Source organism: Pseudorasbora parva, chromosome 1, assembly GCF_024679245.1.
Source record: "Pseudorasbora parva isolate DD20220531a chromosome 1, ASM2467924v1, whole genome shotgun sequence".
NCBI lineage: Eukaryota > Metazoa > Chordata > Actinopteri > Cypriniformes > Gobionidae > Pseudorasbora > Pseudorasbora parva.
In genome coordinates this window covers 42376346-42396136 of record NC_090172.1, presented here as the reverse complement: position 1 = coordinate 42396136, position 19791 = coordinate 42376346, and the positions used below count along the sequence as shown (strand labels likewise).

At 37.6% G+C, this 19791-nt stretch overlaps 2 protein-coding genes across 3 annotated transcripts in view; one reads left to right on the top strand and one right to left on the bottom strand.

The window, feature by feature from the left end:
• Positions 1-17618, bottom strand: part of kif18a (kinesin family member 18A) — a 45585-nt gene extending 27967 nt beyond the window's left edge. Inside the window, exons 1-6 of one of the 2 annotated variants that reach the window (XM_067441220.1) lie at positions 17532-17618; positions 16483-16855; positions 15784-15941; positions 14263-14367; positions 14028-14138; positions 13380-13577 (exon numbers count right to left, since the gene is read on the bottom strand). In XM_067441220.1, the coding sequence (XP_067297321.1) occupies positions 13380-13577; positions 14028-14138; positions 14263-14367; positions 15784-15941; positions 16483-16801 (891 nt within the window). In that variant the 5' untranslated portion in view covers positions 16802-16855; positions 17532-17618. Of the gene's footprint in view, positions 1-13379; positions 13578-14027; positions 14139-14262; positions 14368-15783; positions 15942-16482; positions 16856-17427 lie in introns of both variants that reach the window. The other variant, XM_067441212.1, reaches the window with a different exon arrangement.
• Positions 17619-18376: 758 nt separating this feature from the next.
• Positions 18377-19791, top strand: part of mettl15 (methyltransferase 15, mitochondrial 12S rRNA N4-cytidine) — an 81630-nt gene continuing 80215 nt past the window's right edge. The window contains exons 1-2 of the mRNA XM_067441200.1: positions 18377-18528; positions 19023-19285. Coding sequence (XP_067297301.1) covers positions 19028-19285 — 258 coding nt within the window. The 5' untranslated portion in view covers positions 18377-18528; positions 19023-19027. The remainder of the gene's footprint in view (positions 18529-19022; positions 19286-19791) is intronic.

The following is a 19791-nucleotide window of genomic DNA, read 5'->3' as shown; positions in this document are numbered from 1 at the left end:
CACTGGCATGTAGTTATTATAGCAGTAAGAGAAGGGAATGATCAAAAACCAGGGCAGGAACATGCTGGCCAAGTGAATTTTTAGTAAAGAAATAAAATAAAGAATAATAAGTTCTGGTGTCAATCGTTTTTTTTTTTTTTTTTTTTTTTTTTTTTTTACCGTGGTATCGATTTAGTATCGGTAGCGAGGCATTTTAATCTAGTATTGTATCGAAGTCATAATTTTGGTATTGTGACAACACTAGAACAGGTGTTTCTAATAATCCTTCAGGTGAGTGTATAATAAAGGGCTTCTGAAGTGATTCAATGGGTTTTTGTAAGAAAAATTTCCATATTTAATACGCTAAAGTAAAATCCGTATTCAACTTACGAAAAAGTGTAACTGGCACAATGATGTAAGACACAGTGTAGGCATTTTGAACTGCGAGAGGTGCTACTATTTCTTTGTAAGATAAATACGGAAGGCGGTTATCCAAACTTTTCACTTATCTTTACTGTATTTTGTAAATATAAACAAATTTTGATTTTAATGGCTGCAGCACAACACTGTGTCATCACTTTTCCTTTTAATTACACTTTTTAATGGTTTAGGAATTGAGAATACTAGTCGTTGCAGCTTTGCAAGTGTATTTTGTTGCCCAATCTCTTCTGATAAATGACAGCTGCTCATCAGTCCATGGTCGTCTTTGTCTGATTCTCCTTTACCTGATGGGCCATACATTTTCAGTAGGAGACAGATCTGGACTGCAGGCAGACCAGTCAAGCACATCCACTCTATGGTGTAGAGTTTCCACAAAACCACTCAGTTGTAGCACATGCTGAATGAAGCCTGGCATTGTCTTGCTTCCCAGGAAAGATGTCATCTTGATGCCATTAAATGTCTTTGTACAATCTCAATATATGGCTCCACATCAGTGGTACCTTCACATGCATGCAAGTCACCCATGCCGTTTGCACTGATGCACCCCCATACCATGCCAGACGTTCACTTTTGACAAGCTGAAACATGGACTCATTTGACCGCAGAACACATTTTCACTGGGTCTGAGCTCATCGTAGATGATCCAAAATGCAGAGAACTCTGGCATCTCTGCATAGAACTGATGTATAGCTTTCTCCTTATGTAACAGATTCAAGTGGCATTCCTTTATGCTGCGGCAAACTGTGCTAAGTGACAACGGGTTTCCAAAGTACTCCTGAGACCATGTTGCTATATTTAACAAAGTAGCATGATGGTTTCTCCTGCAATGCCGTCTGAGGGCTCAAAGGTCATACAAACATTCAGCGGAGGTCTCCTGCCTTGCCCTACACAGACTAAAACAGATTTCTCTGGATTCCCTGAATCTTTTCACAATATTATGTATGGTAGATGGTGAAAGACCGAAATTCTTTGCGATCTTGCATTTGAGAAACGTGGTTTTTGAATTGTTTGACAATTCTTTCATGAGTTTTAGCATAAAAGTGATACGCCATGACCCATCTTTGCTTGCAGAGACTGAGATGATCCTTTTACACTCAATCACAATACAAAAGGCCCAAACTTTTCTTGATGTGGGGTTATAAAATTACAACTCATATTTTACATTACTGTCTTTTTAATAAATTAAATCCATATTTAGTGAACACACACACACACACACACACACACACACACACACACACACACACACACACACACACACACACACACACACACACACACACACACACACACACACACACACACACACACACACACACACACACACACACACACACACACACACACACACACACACACACACACACACACACACACACACACGTTCTTGTTTCATCAATCCCAGCCAGAGAATGGAGACCTGAGTCACCACCACAATCATATTTTTAGAGCATGTTCAGTTGATGCGCTCTGCACGGACAGAAATGCAGATGTCTGTAGCATATATGTGTATGGATGAGACACACACACTTTATTACACTATTGCCAGTGACTGTCAACCTCTCCCAGGTTATGAACAATGTCAGAAATTGGTGGTATTGTGTGGTAGCAGAGAAAAAAACGTAAAGTATTTTAAGTGTTTAGGAGGTGGAAAACAAGAAAAACTATTTAAACAGAACCTTTAAGTTTTTGGCTTAAAGAGCATATTGCAGGTTAGAGACTCCAGTGAGTCAGTGTATAGAAAAATAATGTAGGACCTAGATTTTCTTTAAAATATACTTGTAAATACGCTAATAAGGCTTTAGGAGTCGTTTTTGTGATTTTTTTTTACTTCCGCATCTAAAAATGCGCAAACCGGAAGTGACATAACGAGAGGGAGCGCGGTGACTTTCAACTATAGGAAAACAATGGATCGCAATGGCAGTTTGGACACTGAGGAAATTATAAATGTTTATTAATACTCATATGGCAGACCACAGCCATGCAATTATGACACAATAAGGGACAGGCCAGAATTAGACCAGTGGCGATTTCTTTAAGACTGCAAGGGAAGCTCGGCTTCCCTTATAATGTCACAAAATTAATGGTCAAATATGTACTATTATATTAACATTGTATTGACTAAAAATGCGTTAGAAAACGTTCATCTCAAAGACGAGTTTGTTCAGAATCAGTTACATATAGCAGGTCGGCTGACTCGATTTCCTTCTCATACATTCCCGCAGCATCACAGTGCATTTCCCTATTGAAGCCCAGCGTCCATTGACTTCAATGGGGCTGCTTTGAACGTTTTTTTTCAGCACTTCGAAACTAGACGGTCATTGGATAAACGCTGCGATTATGTCCCGCCCATGGACGCTCAGCGTCTCTGGGAGTGAATGGGGAGTGGGCTGGCCCGGACGCAGAGCTTCTGCGTGATGATTGGAGGGTCTGCATCTCCTTTTGACTGACAGCGATTCTGTACTATAAGGAATCACTGAAGCTATTCGCTCTCAGTCCCATCGCAGATTTCTCAAGTTCAGTCGAAATAAAAACTGCTGCAACCTATTTCTTTGATATTTGCTTGGCGAAATTGCTTGATTTTCATCATACATTTCACACAATTATACACCACATTCCTTGTTTCAGTTTTACAGAGTTTAATATTTTTTTTTAGATTGTTCATTCATTCACAGGGTAAAAGACCATTTTCTTGAAAAGAAACGTAGGGCAGAATTTACCTTTAAATAAATAAGACAATTGGTTGAAAATGAGCTTCCCCTCTCTGACAGACCAGTAGCCACCACTGGATTAGACAGAACAAGGATTAGAGGAGATGATTTGAGTTGTTGTGTGAGGAGAAACAGTGGAAAACAGAGCAGGTGAGAGAGTTGGCTCATAACATTATACGCCAACACTGTGCTCAGATTACAATACTTTGCAGATAATTATCAGGCAATCCCAAAGCTGTTATTGGTCATCTAGGAGTATTGATACCAATAACAGAAACTAATAATAAGTTTAGACCATCTGGCTTAAGTCACGCTCGCCGTCCACATTAGACGTTAAAGGGGTACTTCAGTGCTGGGAAGATGAATCTGTATTTAAACTGGGTCATTAATGTAGTAGAAATGTGAAATTATTTTTTAATTTGGTGCTTTCTAGACTGAGAAAAGACAGAAAATGTATTTTTGTCTCATGGGGATGAAAGACTACAATTCCCAGAATGCTTCGCTGCCCTGTGAGGCCATTCACAAAGCCACCGCTACTGGATTACAGAGACTGAGTTCCTACAATTAAATACTGAACGTGTCTGTTCAATATAACGATCAAGTTGCCGTGTGAGTTTCACAGCAGACTCAGATTACATTTAACGTCATAAATGAGTTGATGAGCTCTCGTGATGAGAGCTGAGGTAATCGCGACCACATTCGCGGCATACATTCACAACGCGTTTTCAGTTCATGCCTTTGGAAGCTTAACTTTCATAGAAATTAATTTGAGAAGTTAAAACACTTACATTGCTTAGCATCTGTTTAAATTAATGCCTGTAGCTGAGCTGTGCTGTAAGTGTGATCTCCATTCCCCATGCACGAGTTGAAAACATGCGGAAATGGCTCCCTCTGCTGGCTGTAGTCTTTAGCCTCTGGGTAATCATTCCTCTCGTGACGCAAATATCGTCAATTTGCGTCACGAGAGGAATTTTTCCAGAAATAAAATGCATAAATCTCTAGTCTCAGGGGGATATAAGAGGGGGGAGCACGATCATTTGAATATACTCCAGGGTTTCTACTGATACAAAGCCATATGTTAATCGCTGAAGTAACCCTTTAAAGCCGGGCGCGGGGCGTAACGTTACACGGTGCTGTTTTTGCTGTCATACGAGCTCGCAGACGATGTTGTTCTCTCGCGTAGACATTGCGGATGCTCGTATGGTCGTGGCTCGCAGCATGTGAGGAAAAACACGACAAGCCGAGCACGTTTCTCGCGCATCCCTATCTCACAATATTTTTTAAATATACAAAATCAAAAAATTCGTGAGTCGGCTCGATTTTTACCAGCATGGTTGTCCCCTATTGCCAAATCATGCACAACAATGTCACAGGCTAGATCTATGAGTCTTATTATGCTATAGCTCAGTTGCTGCAACCATACAAGTGCCTTTTTATACACGCACGCACGCACGCGCGCTCTCACTCCCTCTCTGGTTGTTTCTGTTGAAAGGGCTGCTGTTCTATGCTTTTCAACAAATCATTTGCACACAAGTAATGTTTTCTATCTAAAGCTAGCAGCAACATTGAGTCTCTGTTTTGAGTCTCCAGTCTCTGTTTAACGCGAACGCTCGTGTGTATATGTGTTCGCCCGGATCGCCTCAGTTACGGTGCTCAGTTCATGCGGTTTCTCCAAGCTGATCGTCTGACGGATCCGTGACCGACCGTCACACCTCCCGCCGCGGCCGAGCCACAGACAGTATAATGTGTTATTGTGATCCTTTATTCACTCATTCTGTGCTATGGGTTTATTTTGTGCCGATTCACGGTCGATAGTGTGAGGATGTATGACGTTTTGAGTATGTATTTGAGCGAACGATGTACATATATATATGTATACATAGCTTGAATAAAATTTGTATACATTATCAGCACATCATTTTTTTTAAAGTGTGAGTATGCATTTGTGTTTAGCCTACATACTTTGTATTAATCAATGTTGAAATTGATTAATGTAAAAACAACAACCAAGAAGCACATCATACTAACAATATAATCAGTATCCTCAGTGAATAAAGATTACTTTTTAAAACGAGACTGAAAAAAATATTGCACAATTACCAAATAGGTGGCGATGTGCCACCGAACGACACAGAAGTTGTTAATGTAAATCATTAAACAAAAGAAGAAGAGGAAGAAGAATGGCAGCTATTTCTTAGCGTCTGTTTCTATGGTGGACGATCATCGTTTCTCTGTTAAGAATGTCTTGTGTGATAATCGCTGGAGTTATTAATCAAAAAGAGCGAGTTTCTCAGAGTAATGGACTCTCGCCAAAACTCCTGTTATAATCAATGATGCTGTTTACACTGCACAATGAACCTCATATTTACATTATGTTTGCACTATTAGTTGTGATGAAAGCATTCGCGAGTGCAGAAATTGAGTTACCATGACAAGACCACTGCTTTCATGTGTTCAAAAGACATGTCTGTCAACGGCTACAATGTTTATCACTGCAACCTCATGCAATGGGAGTATATCCAAATATAATGCTATAATCAACACTTTTCAGGATTAATCTCCACAGCTGTGTAATAGTACACGTTTTTGAGAGAGTTCCACATGCAATGCTAATTTCATATGCAAGACGTTCAGTCATAGCAATCGCCGTTTACATTGAAGTCTCACAGCAGACAGTATTCAAATCAGGGTAGAAAGGGTTCAGATCAGGGTCCTCTCAAAACACCCATCTCATATAATTTCTGGTGAACTCACTTGCACAATTTTTTTGCGCATCAAAATTTCCGTTAAGGGATGACTGCCCGACTACTGAAATAGGGAGCTGACTGAGACACACCCTGTGATGGTGAAGCTATTCAAGTCTTCAATGTCACATGCTCCTTCAGAAATCATTCTAAATATGCTGATTTGGTGCTCAAGAAACAGAATTGGGATTCTTAATAGATAAAACTCATTCTTGCATACAAATCACCCAAACCCATGCAATTCATTTATAGTGCAGTAATTTGAATAAATAATTCCTCTTTTTAAATCATAAAACTTTTTCTTGCATTGAGCAGACATGATGAAACATCAGTGGTTTTTCATAGCCAATTCAAGTTGAATATTCTGTCAGGAATTGAGACGTTCACAGCAGAATATTCCCACCTAACACCCAGTAATAATTAAAGGATGGTTTATAATAGCTTATGGCATGAAACAAACACTGCAAGGCAGATTTAACAGCCATTTTCTAAGACTACATTCTATATCCGTCACGGGCTAATGGGATTGGGTGGTAAATTACCCTCAAACAGTCTCAGAGACGGAAAATCTGGATACAATTCCACACAGCGTCTCTGGTGGAGGCCTACTGAAATCAGCACTAGTCCATAAGCAGGACACACACATACACACAAGGCAGCCCTGAGAAAAGGGATAAGTGTACACAACAGAGTCTACTAACTCTGATAGGATCAGTTCCTGAATCCTGTGTTAGCGAAACCTTTGGGTTTGTCCCAAAAGCCAAGAAGAGAGAAAGACCAATACCATCAGAGCAAATGTGCCACAGCAAAGTATGACCCTAGCTGACCCAGGCTGGATAAAGACCAAGAAAGGCTAAAGTAAAGATAAGTAATAGTGACACAGTAAATAAATACATGTGTTTACATTACAGCAAGGCACAGGCAATTGCTTTTGTGGTAAGCCCACACAGAATTTGTGCCTATTGTACGCAGTTAAGTTAAGTTTGTGATAAATTAAACTAAAAGTACGACATTATTCTTTGATCAACTCTTTCATATAAAATAGTTAGTAATTGACAATGATAACAAACAACAAATTTCATTATCAATTAGTCAGACATATGCACTGCGACTAGGGGTGTAATGGTACGCATCTCTACTGAACCGTTTTGGTACAGTGCACGTGTGTACAGAATGGAACGAAAGCAATCTTAACAGTTAGTGGTAGGCTTGTTTTACATGTGGAACATATTTATATCCGTGTTTCCACACGAACATATTAATGTTTCCTTGGTGTGAAGATTCCACTTTATGAGTTTTTTTTTTAACATTAATATGAGTATTGCCTGTCTATGGTCCCCCAGTGGCTAGAAATGGTGATAGGTGTAAACCGAGCTCTGGGTACCCTGCTTCTTCTTTGAGAAAACGAAAGCTCACGTGGGCCATTCTGGGATATTCCCCCATGTCATCATATGGGGAAAGGTTACCTCCCTTTCTGTTCTTTGCCTGCCAAGCCCCAAAGAATTTGGAGAAAATGTATTTAGTTTATATTTTTTCATTTAATTCAGTCGCAATGTCAGCACAGTCTGTTACTAAAAAATTTTTTTTTACGATATGGATTCGACAGTACCACCGCAAACAGGAAGTAACAGTGTTCATTAATGCCTGATCTGTGATCAGTGATTTATGTGTAGCTGCTAATTATTCAAGTTCAAACTAGGGCTGGACGACAAAATTTTCCTCGATAAAACGATAACAACAGTTCGATAAATTCTTGATATAATGCTTAGGTGCTATACGTAATGCTGCACATGCGTTTTCCAGCCCGGGCTTCTGGGTGCTGCACGCGGTGTTGTTTACAGTTGGTAGCTGACAGGCTTGGAGGATTGAAGTGAAGTGGAGCGAGAAAGATGAACGATAGTGATGAAAACTCAGAGCTCATGACCAGCTCGGAGGACACGTATCTTTGACAAGAAAGTTTGCTCAACTTCAGTGGTTTGGAGATATTTTGGCTATCCCATCCGACATAAAACAGAGCACTGCTTATCATAGGTTCACCACACGGAATATAATTATTAAATTGCCGGTATCTTGCTTCTTTGAAGTTCTTCCATACAGCATTGAGCCCAGGACAGCGGTAAATCTACATTAGCCTAATATCAGTTCAAGCATAGGCTTATCCCCTTGTTAGTTGTAGTGGGTGACATACAACAAGCCAACTTTACCAAACTATAATCACAAAAACATTAGTAATTGTTTGTCTTTGGTGATGTATAAATGACTCGGCATCGCCTGTATCAAATGATAAATAATTTCATCCGATGTTTAAAGTGAATAAAATAGACTTGCTTCCCGGAGTACCACAACTACTGAACTTTCTAGTCTCTTTACCGCCCAGCCCACTGTTGGTGAGGTGTGTGTGTGTGTGTGAGGTATGTGCGTGTGTGTGTATCGAGATGCGCGGTGGACCAATCCACTGTGAGGCAAAAGGGGGGTATGTTTCTCAAAATGTTTCTTATCTTTTGCCCGTTTGCATTTTTAGTGTTTTACCACTTACACAATTCTTAATTAAATTATTTATATACATTGTAGAGTAAAAAAAAAATGCAGACCACAGTTAAGATTTTTCTTTTATTTATATTGTCAATGTCATTTATTTATAAGGTTTGGCATGCTGACCAGAAAGATTTTTTTTTTTTTATTATTATTATTATATATTTGTTTATGGACAAACATTTATTGTTTATTGACAAAACACTTTTGACTTTGCATTTGCAGTCAGCAGAGCCAAATGTAATGTCATACTATTGATATTTATATTAATTATCTACTCTATTAATATTGCTTTTATTAGTAATAAATAAATCTACCTCAGTTTTAATAAATTGTTCACCGGTTTGGGAAGAGTTTGTCATGTTTTGACAATAAAAAATTGTTTAAAACCATAGTTAACTGTCTTGTGTTCTACATCTTTCACTCAGAAGCAATATGCTTTAAACTTTAAAGAAATAAAGATTTTGCATTTATCGTTATAATTATCGGTACCAACTGAAATGACGGGAAGCGTCACAACATCACGCTTCAGTCGTGTCGCAAAAGTGGATCTCCACAGTCTCTCGTGCGCTCTCTGTCGCACGCGCGATCAGTTCTTCTTGCTCCTGAATAGTCAAAAACGCGCACATTGATGTCAAAATGTCAATCGCATGGAGTATCTCGCATGAACACAGTCGGTTAGGGCTTAAGTGTACGTAAACAGGTGAGTAATAACTGAATATGTGTCCGAATATTACATCCATGCATTCAACAGCCCAATTAAATACCTGTCTGTCATTAATATTAATCAAACAACTACAGATATTAAATAAATGTATACATATGAAATAAATATGTATTATTATCTGAATTTTTATTATATTTTTTATTTACTAGTTTTTGTAATTTGTTTATTTGTAAGACATATATACTACGTTGTCAGCTGGGATGTGCAGGCGGGCAAAATAATAGTCTAATATGAGAAATGTAATCTGATAGGAGTTATTTTAGTTAGGATATATATATATATATATATATATATATATATATATATATATATATATATATATGTATGTATGTATGTATGTATGTGTATATATATATATATATATATATATATATATATATATATATACACATACATACATACATACATACATACATATATATATATATATTATATATGTCTTACAAATAAACAAATTACAAAAACTAGTAAATAAAAAATATAATAAAAATTCAGATAATAATACATATTTATTTCATATGTATACATTTATTTAATATCTGTAGTTGTTTGATTAATATTAATGACAGACAGGTATTTAATTGGGCTGTTGAATGCATGGATGTAATATTCGGACACATATTCAGTTATTACTCACCTGTTTACGTACACTTAAGCCCTAACCGACTGTGTTCATGCGAGATACTCCATGCGATTGACATTTTGACATCAATGTGCGCGTTTTTGACTATTCAGGAGCAAGAAGAACTGATCGCGCGTGCGACAGAGAGCGCACGAGAGACTGTGGAGATCCACTTTTGCGACACGACTGAAGCGTGATGTTGTGACGCTTCCCGTCATTTCTGCATTCAAATTTCAATTTTGAATGCATTCAATTTCTGCGGTTCAAATGCAGCGCTGTTTTTCTAGAATGCTATGCGGGCGCGTTAAAGTCGCTTGACGTCACCCATAGGAATAAAGTGGAGCGCGGTGCGACAGAAGTGTTGCACTGACGAGTGGATCTGCACCTAGAGAGAGAACGCTTTTGTTGTGTCATTCAGCGCGATTCCGCCTATCTTGCCTTCACTAACTGCAAGTTAATGGATAAAGAATTGTAGCTAATTTTGTGATACGACAGTCTTGGCATTTCATTTGGCTGTAAATTATATTCAACCCGCCAAAGTGGCTAGTGGGAGTGGCTGCCGTACCCGCCACAGCTGAAATCTACCCGCATTTGGCGGGTTGACGGGTGTTAATGTCAAGCCCTGATTACAACTTACTGAAACGTATCATGTGTCATTTAATTGCTCAATCAGTGTTTCCAAACATAAATAAAATAGCTTGTAAACACTGTCACATCACATTTACCTCAAGTCATTCAGAGTCCACAGCTGGTTAGCCCACTAGAAAAATATTTCTCTAAATATATGCACTATATTAGCCTATATATTCATTATATTCTACTTAACCTGTTAGTAATGTCTTGTTTTTTAAATGTATGTTTAAATGAATCCGGCATGAAAATTAAAGGGGGGGGTGAAATGCTGTTTCATGCATACTGATCTTTTTACACTGTTAAAGACTTGGAATCCCATACTAAACGTTTGATGGGAGTATTTCTTTGTCAAAAATACTACTTCCGGTTAGTCATAAGTTTCGGCAAGTTTTTTGAGATCATGGGTCATTTCCTTGTATGGGCCAAAAAGTGCGTTTTTGGTTGCCAGACCAAGACAGTCCTGCACAGATTCGCCAAAAACCCCGCGTTAAGGCAACAGTGGATGTAATTTGCTTTTCCGGATCAGCAACTGAGTTGCGCGAATGTTTATATCTGTTCGCTGCATTTCGGTGCCGACTGTTTCATAAACAAGGCCCAGCTCGGCGCCGGATTTTCCCGATCGCCTAATGCTGAATGATGGAGCAGTCCCAACGTTAGAACCGCAGGCGGTGAGTGAGACTGATTCAAATGTCTGTGTTTTTTTTAGTCCGCTTACTGTCTACACAAACCACGCGTAAACACACAAACACACGTGCACAACTGCACTTCCCACATGTACACCTTCAAAGACAAAAATACGACGATATAATTCAAGTATAAATATGTAAATAACACAAGCCGCTAAGCATATTATATAGTTAGTGTATAACTTGTACCACATAGAGACGTCCTGCTCTAGTCGTTTTTGCTGCTGCTCCTGTTCAACTGCAGCCTCTGGGTCTGATTCCGGATCATAGCTGTATCTGATTAAAAGCCATATTTTTATTTTGAATAAAGTTTTTTTTCCCGCTGTTAGGGATGACACAGCTTTACGACGCACTCGACTCAACATAGCAGCAGCGAGCACACGTCATTATTTAGCTCCGGCGCTCACACGACACGCACCCACCCGCTCGGCTTTTTTCGGAAAGACTCGGAACAGCGCATCTTTCTTATATAATTATTAAAAAAATAAAGACTTTTCGGAGATATGCAGGATGCAATGCTACTCTATAGGTACTCAAGATTGACATGACACTGACTGAAACTGAGTGTTTCACCCCCCCTTTAAATCCACTGTGTATAAAGGATATTTCAACAACAAATTGGAGTAAAAAAAAAAACTATTTTATAATAAGATTTACGCATGTTTCACACCGCAATCGTGAGCAGCACTTCAGCGTAACTACACCGTGACTGCAGCTGCAGACGCGGAAGAGTATTCACACTGGAAGCGTTGGTTCAGCGTCACAGCAGCGGCTCCCACAATGATAGAGCCTATACCTGTCTGAGTATTATATACTAAACTAAAATAAATTATTATATTTTCTGGCTAGTTTACTTTACTTTTTATAATACTTTCACCCAAACTGAAAAATTTAAATAAGTTTAAATGGGTAAATCTTCTAAAGATAATTTTTATTCTTTTATTCTTTATTCCTCTATTTTCTTTTATTACATACTCCAGTTATTGTTAAAACACACCACATGTGCTTTTTGTGTGCATTTTGAGCGCTTTTGTGATATTATATTTATTTTGTCCATCAAAAGTGTGCTTTCGCTTTACACCGTGACTGCAGCTGCAGACAGAAAGCCTATACCTGTCTGAGTATTAAATACTAAACTAAACGAAAGTTTGTTATATTTTCTGGCTAGTTTACTTAATTTTTTATAATCATAACCATACTTTCACCCAAACTGAATAATCAAGTTTAAATTGCTAAAATCTTCCACAGATATTTTTTTATTCTTCATTTTCTTTTCTGACATACTCCAGTTTTTGTTCAAATACACTACACGTGCTTACTGTGTGCATTTTAGGCACTTTTTGTTTGAAATCAGATTTATTTTGTCCATTAAAAGTGTGCTTTCACTTTAATTGAGCGTCAGCAGCGCAGCAAAAATAGGCTCGCAGCCGAAACCCCCGCTTCACTGCTGCTCACGCGCTGCTCCTGCTTGACGCTCACACGCTGCTCCTGCTCCCGGTGTGAATGCACTCATTGATTAACATGGGCGCCGAAAAAAATATGCGCTGCTCACGCTTGCGGTGTGAAACGGCCGTTAGAAGTTAGGCTAACGCAAAAACTGCATAATGTAAAGTTTACATTTTTGCATACAATATTATTTGTGTTGATTATATGGGCTGGGTATTGACACAAATTTTACAATTTGATTTACAAGCTTGCAATTCAAATCAATACAAAATATATTGGATTTATACCAGTTACAATGCATGGCAAATTTCCTCAAGAAAAAAAAAATCTTAACTAATGTAGGGGTGACCCCGAATAGTCGAAGATTTGATTATATTAGCCTAAAAAGAAAACACCTCACAATTCTTAAGTAAATGTCTCTAAAGTTGAATAAACTCTAAAGTTGAATTCTATGAGAATAGGGCAGTCCACACCACAAATATAACTATTATATTTTTTCCACCAAGCCAATCAGAATACAACCGACTTTAACTAAATTGAGCATTTAAAATAGAAGACAACATAACTGCAGCATGCACTTACAATAAAGAGAACGCTACCATTCGTTGATGTGAACACTAATAGTTATCGCTTTAGGTGTAAGTCTTTTGATTAAAAATTTAAGATAACTTGAAAAAGAAAAGAAAAAACCTGTCCAAACCTTTAAATAAGTGTACAAATTTAATCAAAATGTAGCCCATGTTTTCAACATCCAAATCACTTTAAATGTTTTCAATTTAATTATGAAATCATAAAAACAGATCTCTTTTCAGCAAGATCAGTGTAATCCCACAATCTTAACAGGAGTTGTAGACCTACTTTAGGGTTGGCAAGCGTGTTGATGACATTCCCCAGGGCAAGGAGTGAGCGGTTGATGTTGGCCCCCTCTCTAAGACGAGCCCCCTTGGCGCTGGTCGCACTGGCTCTTTCTGAGCCGGCCAGATCAATTAAGCTCATCTTGGCCACGCGGACATTTGGATTGAGACTGGCTGTCTTATCCTGCTGCCTCAAGTAGATCTGAAGAAAAAACATGGAGCAAGAGCATTTCTCAGGCAGACTGAATATTTATATTTTCGCCTGACAACTTTATAAGCCAGCTGACACTGGTTTGCACTGTGTAGTTATCTCTGAAACACCCAGATCAATTGATAGATGACTGAGATGTTGGATTGCAGAGGAGATCAAAGCTTTACTACTTTTGAAATCACAAACCACATTTTAGAGTCTAGGAATAAAATAATCAGAGCATACAAACAGCATGATTTGTTGCTGCCTTGTCAAATCTTCCAGGAAATCCACAAAAAACATAAAAAATGTAATTGCCCATTCACGCAAGTCAACTGGTAGCTCACGCTCAATATCAAAACAAGAGGATTAATGTAAAGCTGTTCAGGACAGAACAGGTTACACAGAACCTGATGTGATATTTACAGAGAAAAAGAGACAAGATAGCGAGAAGCCTTTTACCTGGAATACAGCGTGGGAGCGGGAAGACGTGGCGTTCATGTCAGTGGGGTGCTGCGTCCTGTTTCTGTTGCCATAGTCAAGAGCTTCAAGGATGTGCTCTGCAGATTTGGGCTACAAAGTAATGATACACAGACACAACATCAGACAGCGCAAACCAATGACAGCTCTATGTGGTCTATGGTGACATGAATCAAGGTCACAGAAAATGCACAGATGACATGCAACCCAACTTCACCTGGTGCAGGGTGAGCCCTTGAACCACAACTCCTTTGGAGCCATCCTCTCTCACCGCTAATGGACCAGAGTTAGTTAGCAAATCCCGAATCTGTTCATTATAAACCTGTTCAAGGGAAAGAGCAGAACCTTATTGCTCAGAACACAAAAGGGCTGACTAACTCAAACGGCACCAGGAACAATAAACTAGAGTCAACACAAATATAGCACTTTTTATAAGGTGCACTCAGTTTTTCCCCTCAAGGTGCACTCTATTATCCCCTCATTAAAAAGGTACTTTAAAAAATGGCATAGTAATGAAAATATTTTGCTATATGTGATTCTGCATCTACACTTTTGACTTGTTCAAAAACTATCACTGCCATACATACATACATACACAGCATAGTTCAGTAAGGTCAGTAAGACAACTTTTATTTAGACATATCTCATTAAATTGAACAAAAGTGACAGTAAAGACTTTTAAACTGTAACAAATAAATAAATGCTGTTTTTTTTCTTTTTTCCTTTCAATTCAAATAATTCTGTAAAACAAAATTCACAAATATATTAAACACCACAACTGTTATTGACATTAGCTACGCTTTCATCCAATGGTGTAAATTTAACTTATGCTCAAAATTGGAATATCGCATAAAACATTTGTGAAAATAAAAGTTACCATTCCATGTTTAAGAGAGCCAAATCTGTAATAAAAAAAAACGCAAATTGGGGAAGAGACTGTGGCTCTTTTTTCCACAACGTCATAAATTAATTGCACAGACAAAATACAAATGATTTCATGTTATCTTGCGTTCGGATGCCTGGTGTTTGGAAACGCAATTGTGTGAGATGTTTGTAGGAGGGAAATAAAGTAAATCATTCAGAATGAATGCAATTTCAGCCATTTCAGAATGATAAAACCAAGTTAATCCAGTTATGCATCAATGGATTTATTCGTAAAATGTGTTTCCATCCTAGTTTATGCGCATGCCTTATTGGATAAAACATGTTTCTGCCTCCACTGAGTGCAAAAGTTTACGCACATTTTTAGAATTTGAGCATCTTGCCATTTCCGTGCATTATTCTTTTAATGCTATATCCTAAAATGTGCATAAAGTAGGTGGATGGCAAAATTGCTAGTGATAATAATACATGTTTCTTGAGCAGCAAATCAGCATATTACAATGAATTCTAAAGGATTGTGTGACACTGAAGACTGGAGTAATGATGCTGATAATTTAGCTTCGCTATCACAGGAATAAATTAAATTTTAAACTATATTAAAATGTGTTATTTTTAATTGTAATATTTAACCATATAACTGTTTTACTGTATTTTTGTTCAAATGCAGCCTTGGTGATGATGAGCATAAGAGACTTCTTTCATAGACATTTAAAAAAATCTTTAAATGGTAGAGTATATCAGTGATGGACACACAACATACTAAAATCCTCCGGCTATCAAGTAAAAAACACTGCAATAAATCTGAATTTTTAAATGCAAAATACCGTTTACTGTCAGGGGAAATTTAAAACCTCACCTCAAGATAAGAAAAAGCAATGTTAAATACTTTGTCCTCCTTAATGAGGTCCATACGAGCAAACAGTTCCTTCATAGTAAGAAACATGACTCCTGGGGCATCACTAGAACCCAACATAGTGTGTGTTTTTCCTGCTCCTGTAGATCCATAAGCAAACACTGTCCAAACAAAAAGACACAAATTTAAGAATACATTTGATCCGCTGTACCACTGCCATAATAACATGAGCTTTCTGAACATTTTGATTTCCTGTGAAGTATCAAATAGTGGCTTGAAATATAAAAATTAAACATTTATAAATGACCTGGGGTGTGTTTCCCAGATGTATTGTGTGCAGAGTTGATCGTAGGTGCCAATATTTCTATGATCTACTTAGGCTTAAAATGCTTTTGAAAAACACAGCCCAGATTATTGCCATGATAAATCAATACACTAACCACGCGAAATCCCTCTAGCATGGTGGAATGGGAAAAAAACACAGGCCTTGCTTTCGTAGCAGCAACAAAATATGAGAAAGGCACCAGGCACCTAAAAAACATTTATGCTACTTCTAACATGGATTCACATTCTGTATCAACATCTAGCAAGACAAAGACAGTGAGCCCAAAACTGCATGATAAATCCTGATTTTACTGCTGAAATCAAGTACATGGCACAGAAAGTTACTTCGAAATTCAATAAAGAGATAAAATGTCTCACCAGTGCAGTTGTAGCCATTAAGGACACCATCCACTATTGCTTTAGTGGTGTTCTCAAAAACTTCTAGCTGTGAAGAGTCCTCTCCAAACACGCAGTCAAACACAAACTTGAGATCCTTATTGGCTCTCTTTCGCACATCCCTGTTGCCTGACCGCTGTCCCCGAAAAAATGTCACTTCTTCCTCTTTAGGATCAAAGACAAGCATGTGGTTGTCAACAACATGGACAACCTTCTTGCAATTTCCATCCTTTTCTTTGTTGTTTAAAGGACGAACACGGACCACCACTTTCACGTGGCTGCACACCTCCACATCTGACATTGTCTTGTTTTACAGCTTCCCACTGAAAATCTCTGCTTCTTGATGTTTGTGTATCTATAAAACACAACAGAATAATTTCAAACAATATAAGAGTAATGGAAATAAAATACTAGAAAACAAGCGAATCATATGACACTTATTTCAAATTATTTGCTTAGTTACTTTTGAGTGTCAACAAGACATGCTGGCAACATACATTAGTTTGTTTTATTGTGGCTTGATAACATTATAAATAAACCCTAAAAGAAGAACATAAGGAGGCTTGAAATGATAAAACTAACGTTGAGCCTCATACATCATATGATACAATTATCTCAGACTGTACGCCCAATGTTTTAATACAATGCATTAACGTTAACTTACTGAAAACAAACCAGCAAACCTGATTTGTTGCCAGTTCATTTTAATCGCACAGTAACATAAGGCCAATTACATTCATTACATTGACTATATCATCTGTCTGTAATGTTCAGCTGATTTTTACTTAAACTCTTATTAGCGTTAGTTAGTTAGTAGCATCTGCTAGCATTGCGCTAAAAGCTGCAGCTAACTGCTCATTAATTTCACTTCAATCACAAAAGATTAAGTTAACGCAATAAAATGTGTATAACCTACATATAACCTACCATCTGACACAATATAAATCCAAGGCGAATGATTTGACTATGGTATTAAGATAAATATTAATTTTAAAACCCACATTCGAGCTGATAAAAAGCAAAAGCAAAACCTTAAGCGCGAAGATTTCAAAGGCAAGCTGCTTTTCCGTTCCTGCATCTGATTGGATGAGCGCATTCTTACGTCAGTGACGTATGACGCTATGACCGAATCTAGATGATAGATAATATTCTTACATATGGAGGAATATAGCATATAGATAATAGCATAAAACGTATCATCACATTAAACAATATGACTTCGAAATTGTGTAATTTATATAGCAGATTTTCAGTTCAGTGGGTGTCATGAGAGCACGTTGAATGTCCTTCACGGAATGTAATTTATGTTCCACATTATTCCTGTGACTGAAATGTGCTTTTCAGTTTCGGATCTAAAGAGAGCGCGTGTTTTATTGCATTATGCATACATAACGTTACACGGTGATTTGTTTAGCCCCGATGGTATTTCAAATTAATTCTATGAGAATAGGTTATCACCACAAATATAAATATTATATATTCCCCAAGCCAGTCAGAATACAACCTGAAAAGTATTTATTAAGTAGGCTACTTTCATCATCTCGAAACGTAATATTGGAAGGTCACATGGGACGTGAAAAACCAAAGCCTAATTCTGAATAATTACTCTAACTTTCTATTTGTTCTACATGATCACCAAAAACATATTTCTACTCTATAAAACATACTTACATTTCTTTAGAGGCAAGCATCATTGAACTATGTATGAATGGAGTAAAAATATATTTGCTTATTTTGAGAAATTGTTATTAAATTGGTAGAAGTGTCGCTTATAAGAATTTAGTCACATTCTGCATATTTTAAATTTCGCTACAGAATTCTGTCAAGAGTACTTTGCGAGTGAAAGGCACCGACTTGTATGCTTACAGGAGGAACACAAAATCGTGATTTCTTGTTTCTTCCGGGAGCCGTCACAGCTGCACTCATGAACCTCCACCACTGAAGGACTAGCGTTAACCAATCTTGCTTAGTATTATAGCGAACTATCAATCATTCACAACCTGCTTTACTGTTTTACCTGTTTGCATTGTAAGTTCTATATTTACGAACTTACATTTTGATATGATATTGTATGGTGTGCGGGGATTTATGTCTTTAAATACATCACGTGTTGACAGACATGACAAAAAATACATACACTTTTAAAATCCGAATATATAATCACTAACACATCCCTGACAAACCCTTGCTCTGGCGTCCTGCACGTGTTCATATGTCTCCTGTGTCTTGTGTCATATTGGAGGGAGTTTCTCAATGTTAAGTGCTAAGACATTTACCAATGACAAATTAATAGGTATTATTAAATTCTAAAAGAAAGTATATCTTATGACGTTTGCATGTTAACTATATTTGCATTTTTAAGTGATTGTAAAAATATATTTTTTAAATTAACCCTTTAATTACTTAATTGAATAAACTCTTGCAAAGTAGGTGTTTGACAACATATATCTTGGATTTTATGGCTTGTCAGTATTATTCTTATGAAATATCTAATATCTTTTTATGTTCTCTACTATGTGCAGAACAAATGCCCATATATTGTTTTATGGTTACACGCTGCAAATGGAGATTGGGACTATGGAAAGACTTGATTCCTGACCACAGCTCGAGAATGATCAGACGGTGTTGGAGAAAGTTGTGGCATCCAGGGAGGCCGTATACTGGCTCAGTGCCTTCAAGCCCTGAGCTAAAAAATCCAAAGATGTCAACCCAAACCGAGAGACCCTTGCACACACCGGTAATGGTGAAGGAAGTGTTGCAGTTTCTGGACATCAAACCCGGGCAGGTCAGTCAGTACTTATTTTGAAACCAGCTTTCGTTGAAATTAAGTGTTTACTCTGACTATACATGTATATTTTGCAGTTTTTGAGGTCACATTTGTGTCATTTGCATCTTGGACTTAAATGCACAGTCTGTGATTGTAAAAACCCGAGTTTAATCTGTTCACTATTTAACCTTTGTTTTTAAACACAGACGTGGAGATGTTACATGGTTGATCTACGTCACTATGTGGCCTTTTGCAGACACTAGTCTTTTTTTGTGGTGTTAAATCTGTAATTATTCTGTGCATAAAGACCTACACTGTCGGAAAAATAATGTGAAATTGTACATTTAGTGGTACAACAGCGTACTTTTTATCTAGCACTAAATGGTGCATATTAGTACATTAGCGTAGTAATGATGTGAACCTTTTAAGAGTAAATAAGGTAGATTATTGTTCCTATACTGGTACTGCCCCAGTGACAATCTGATGTACCCCTAAAGGTACAATATTTGCACATTTTTGTGTGT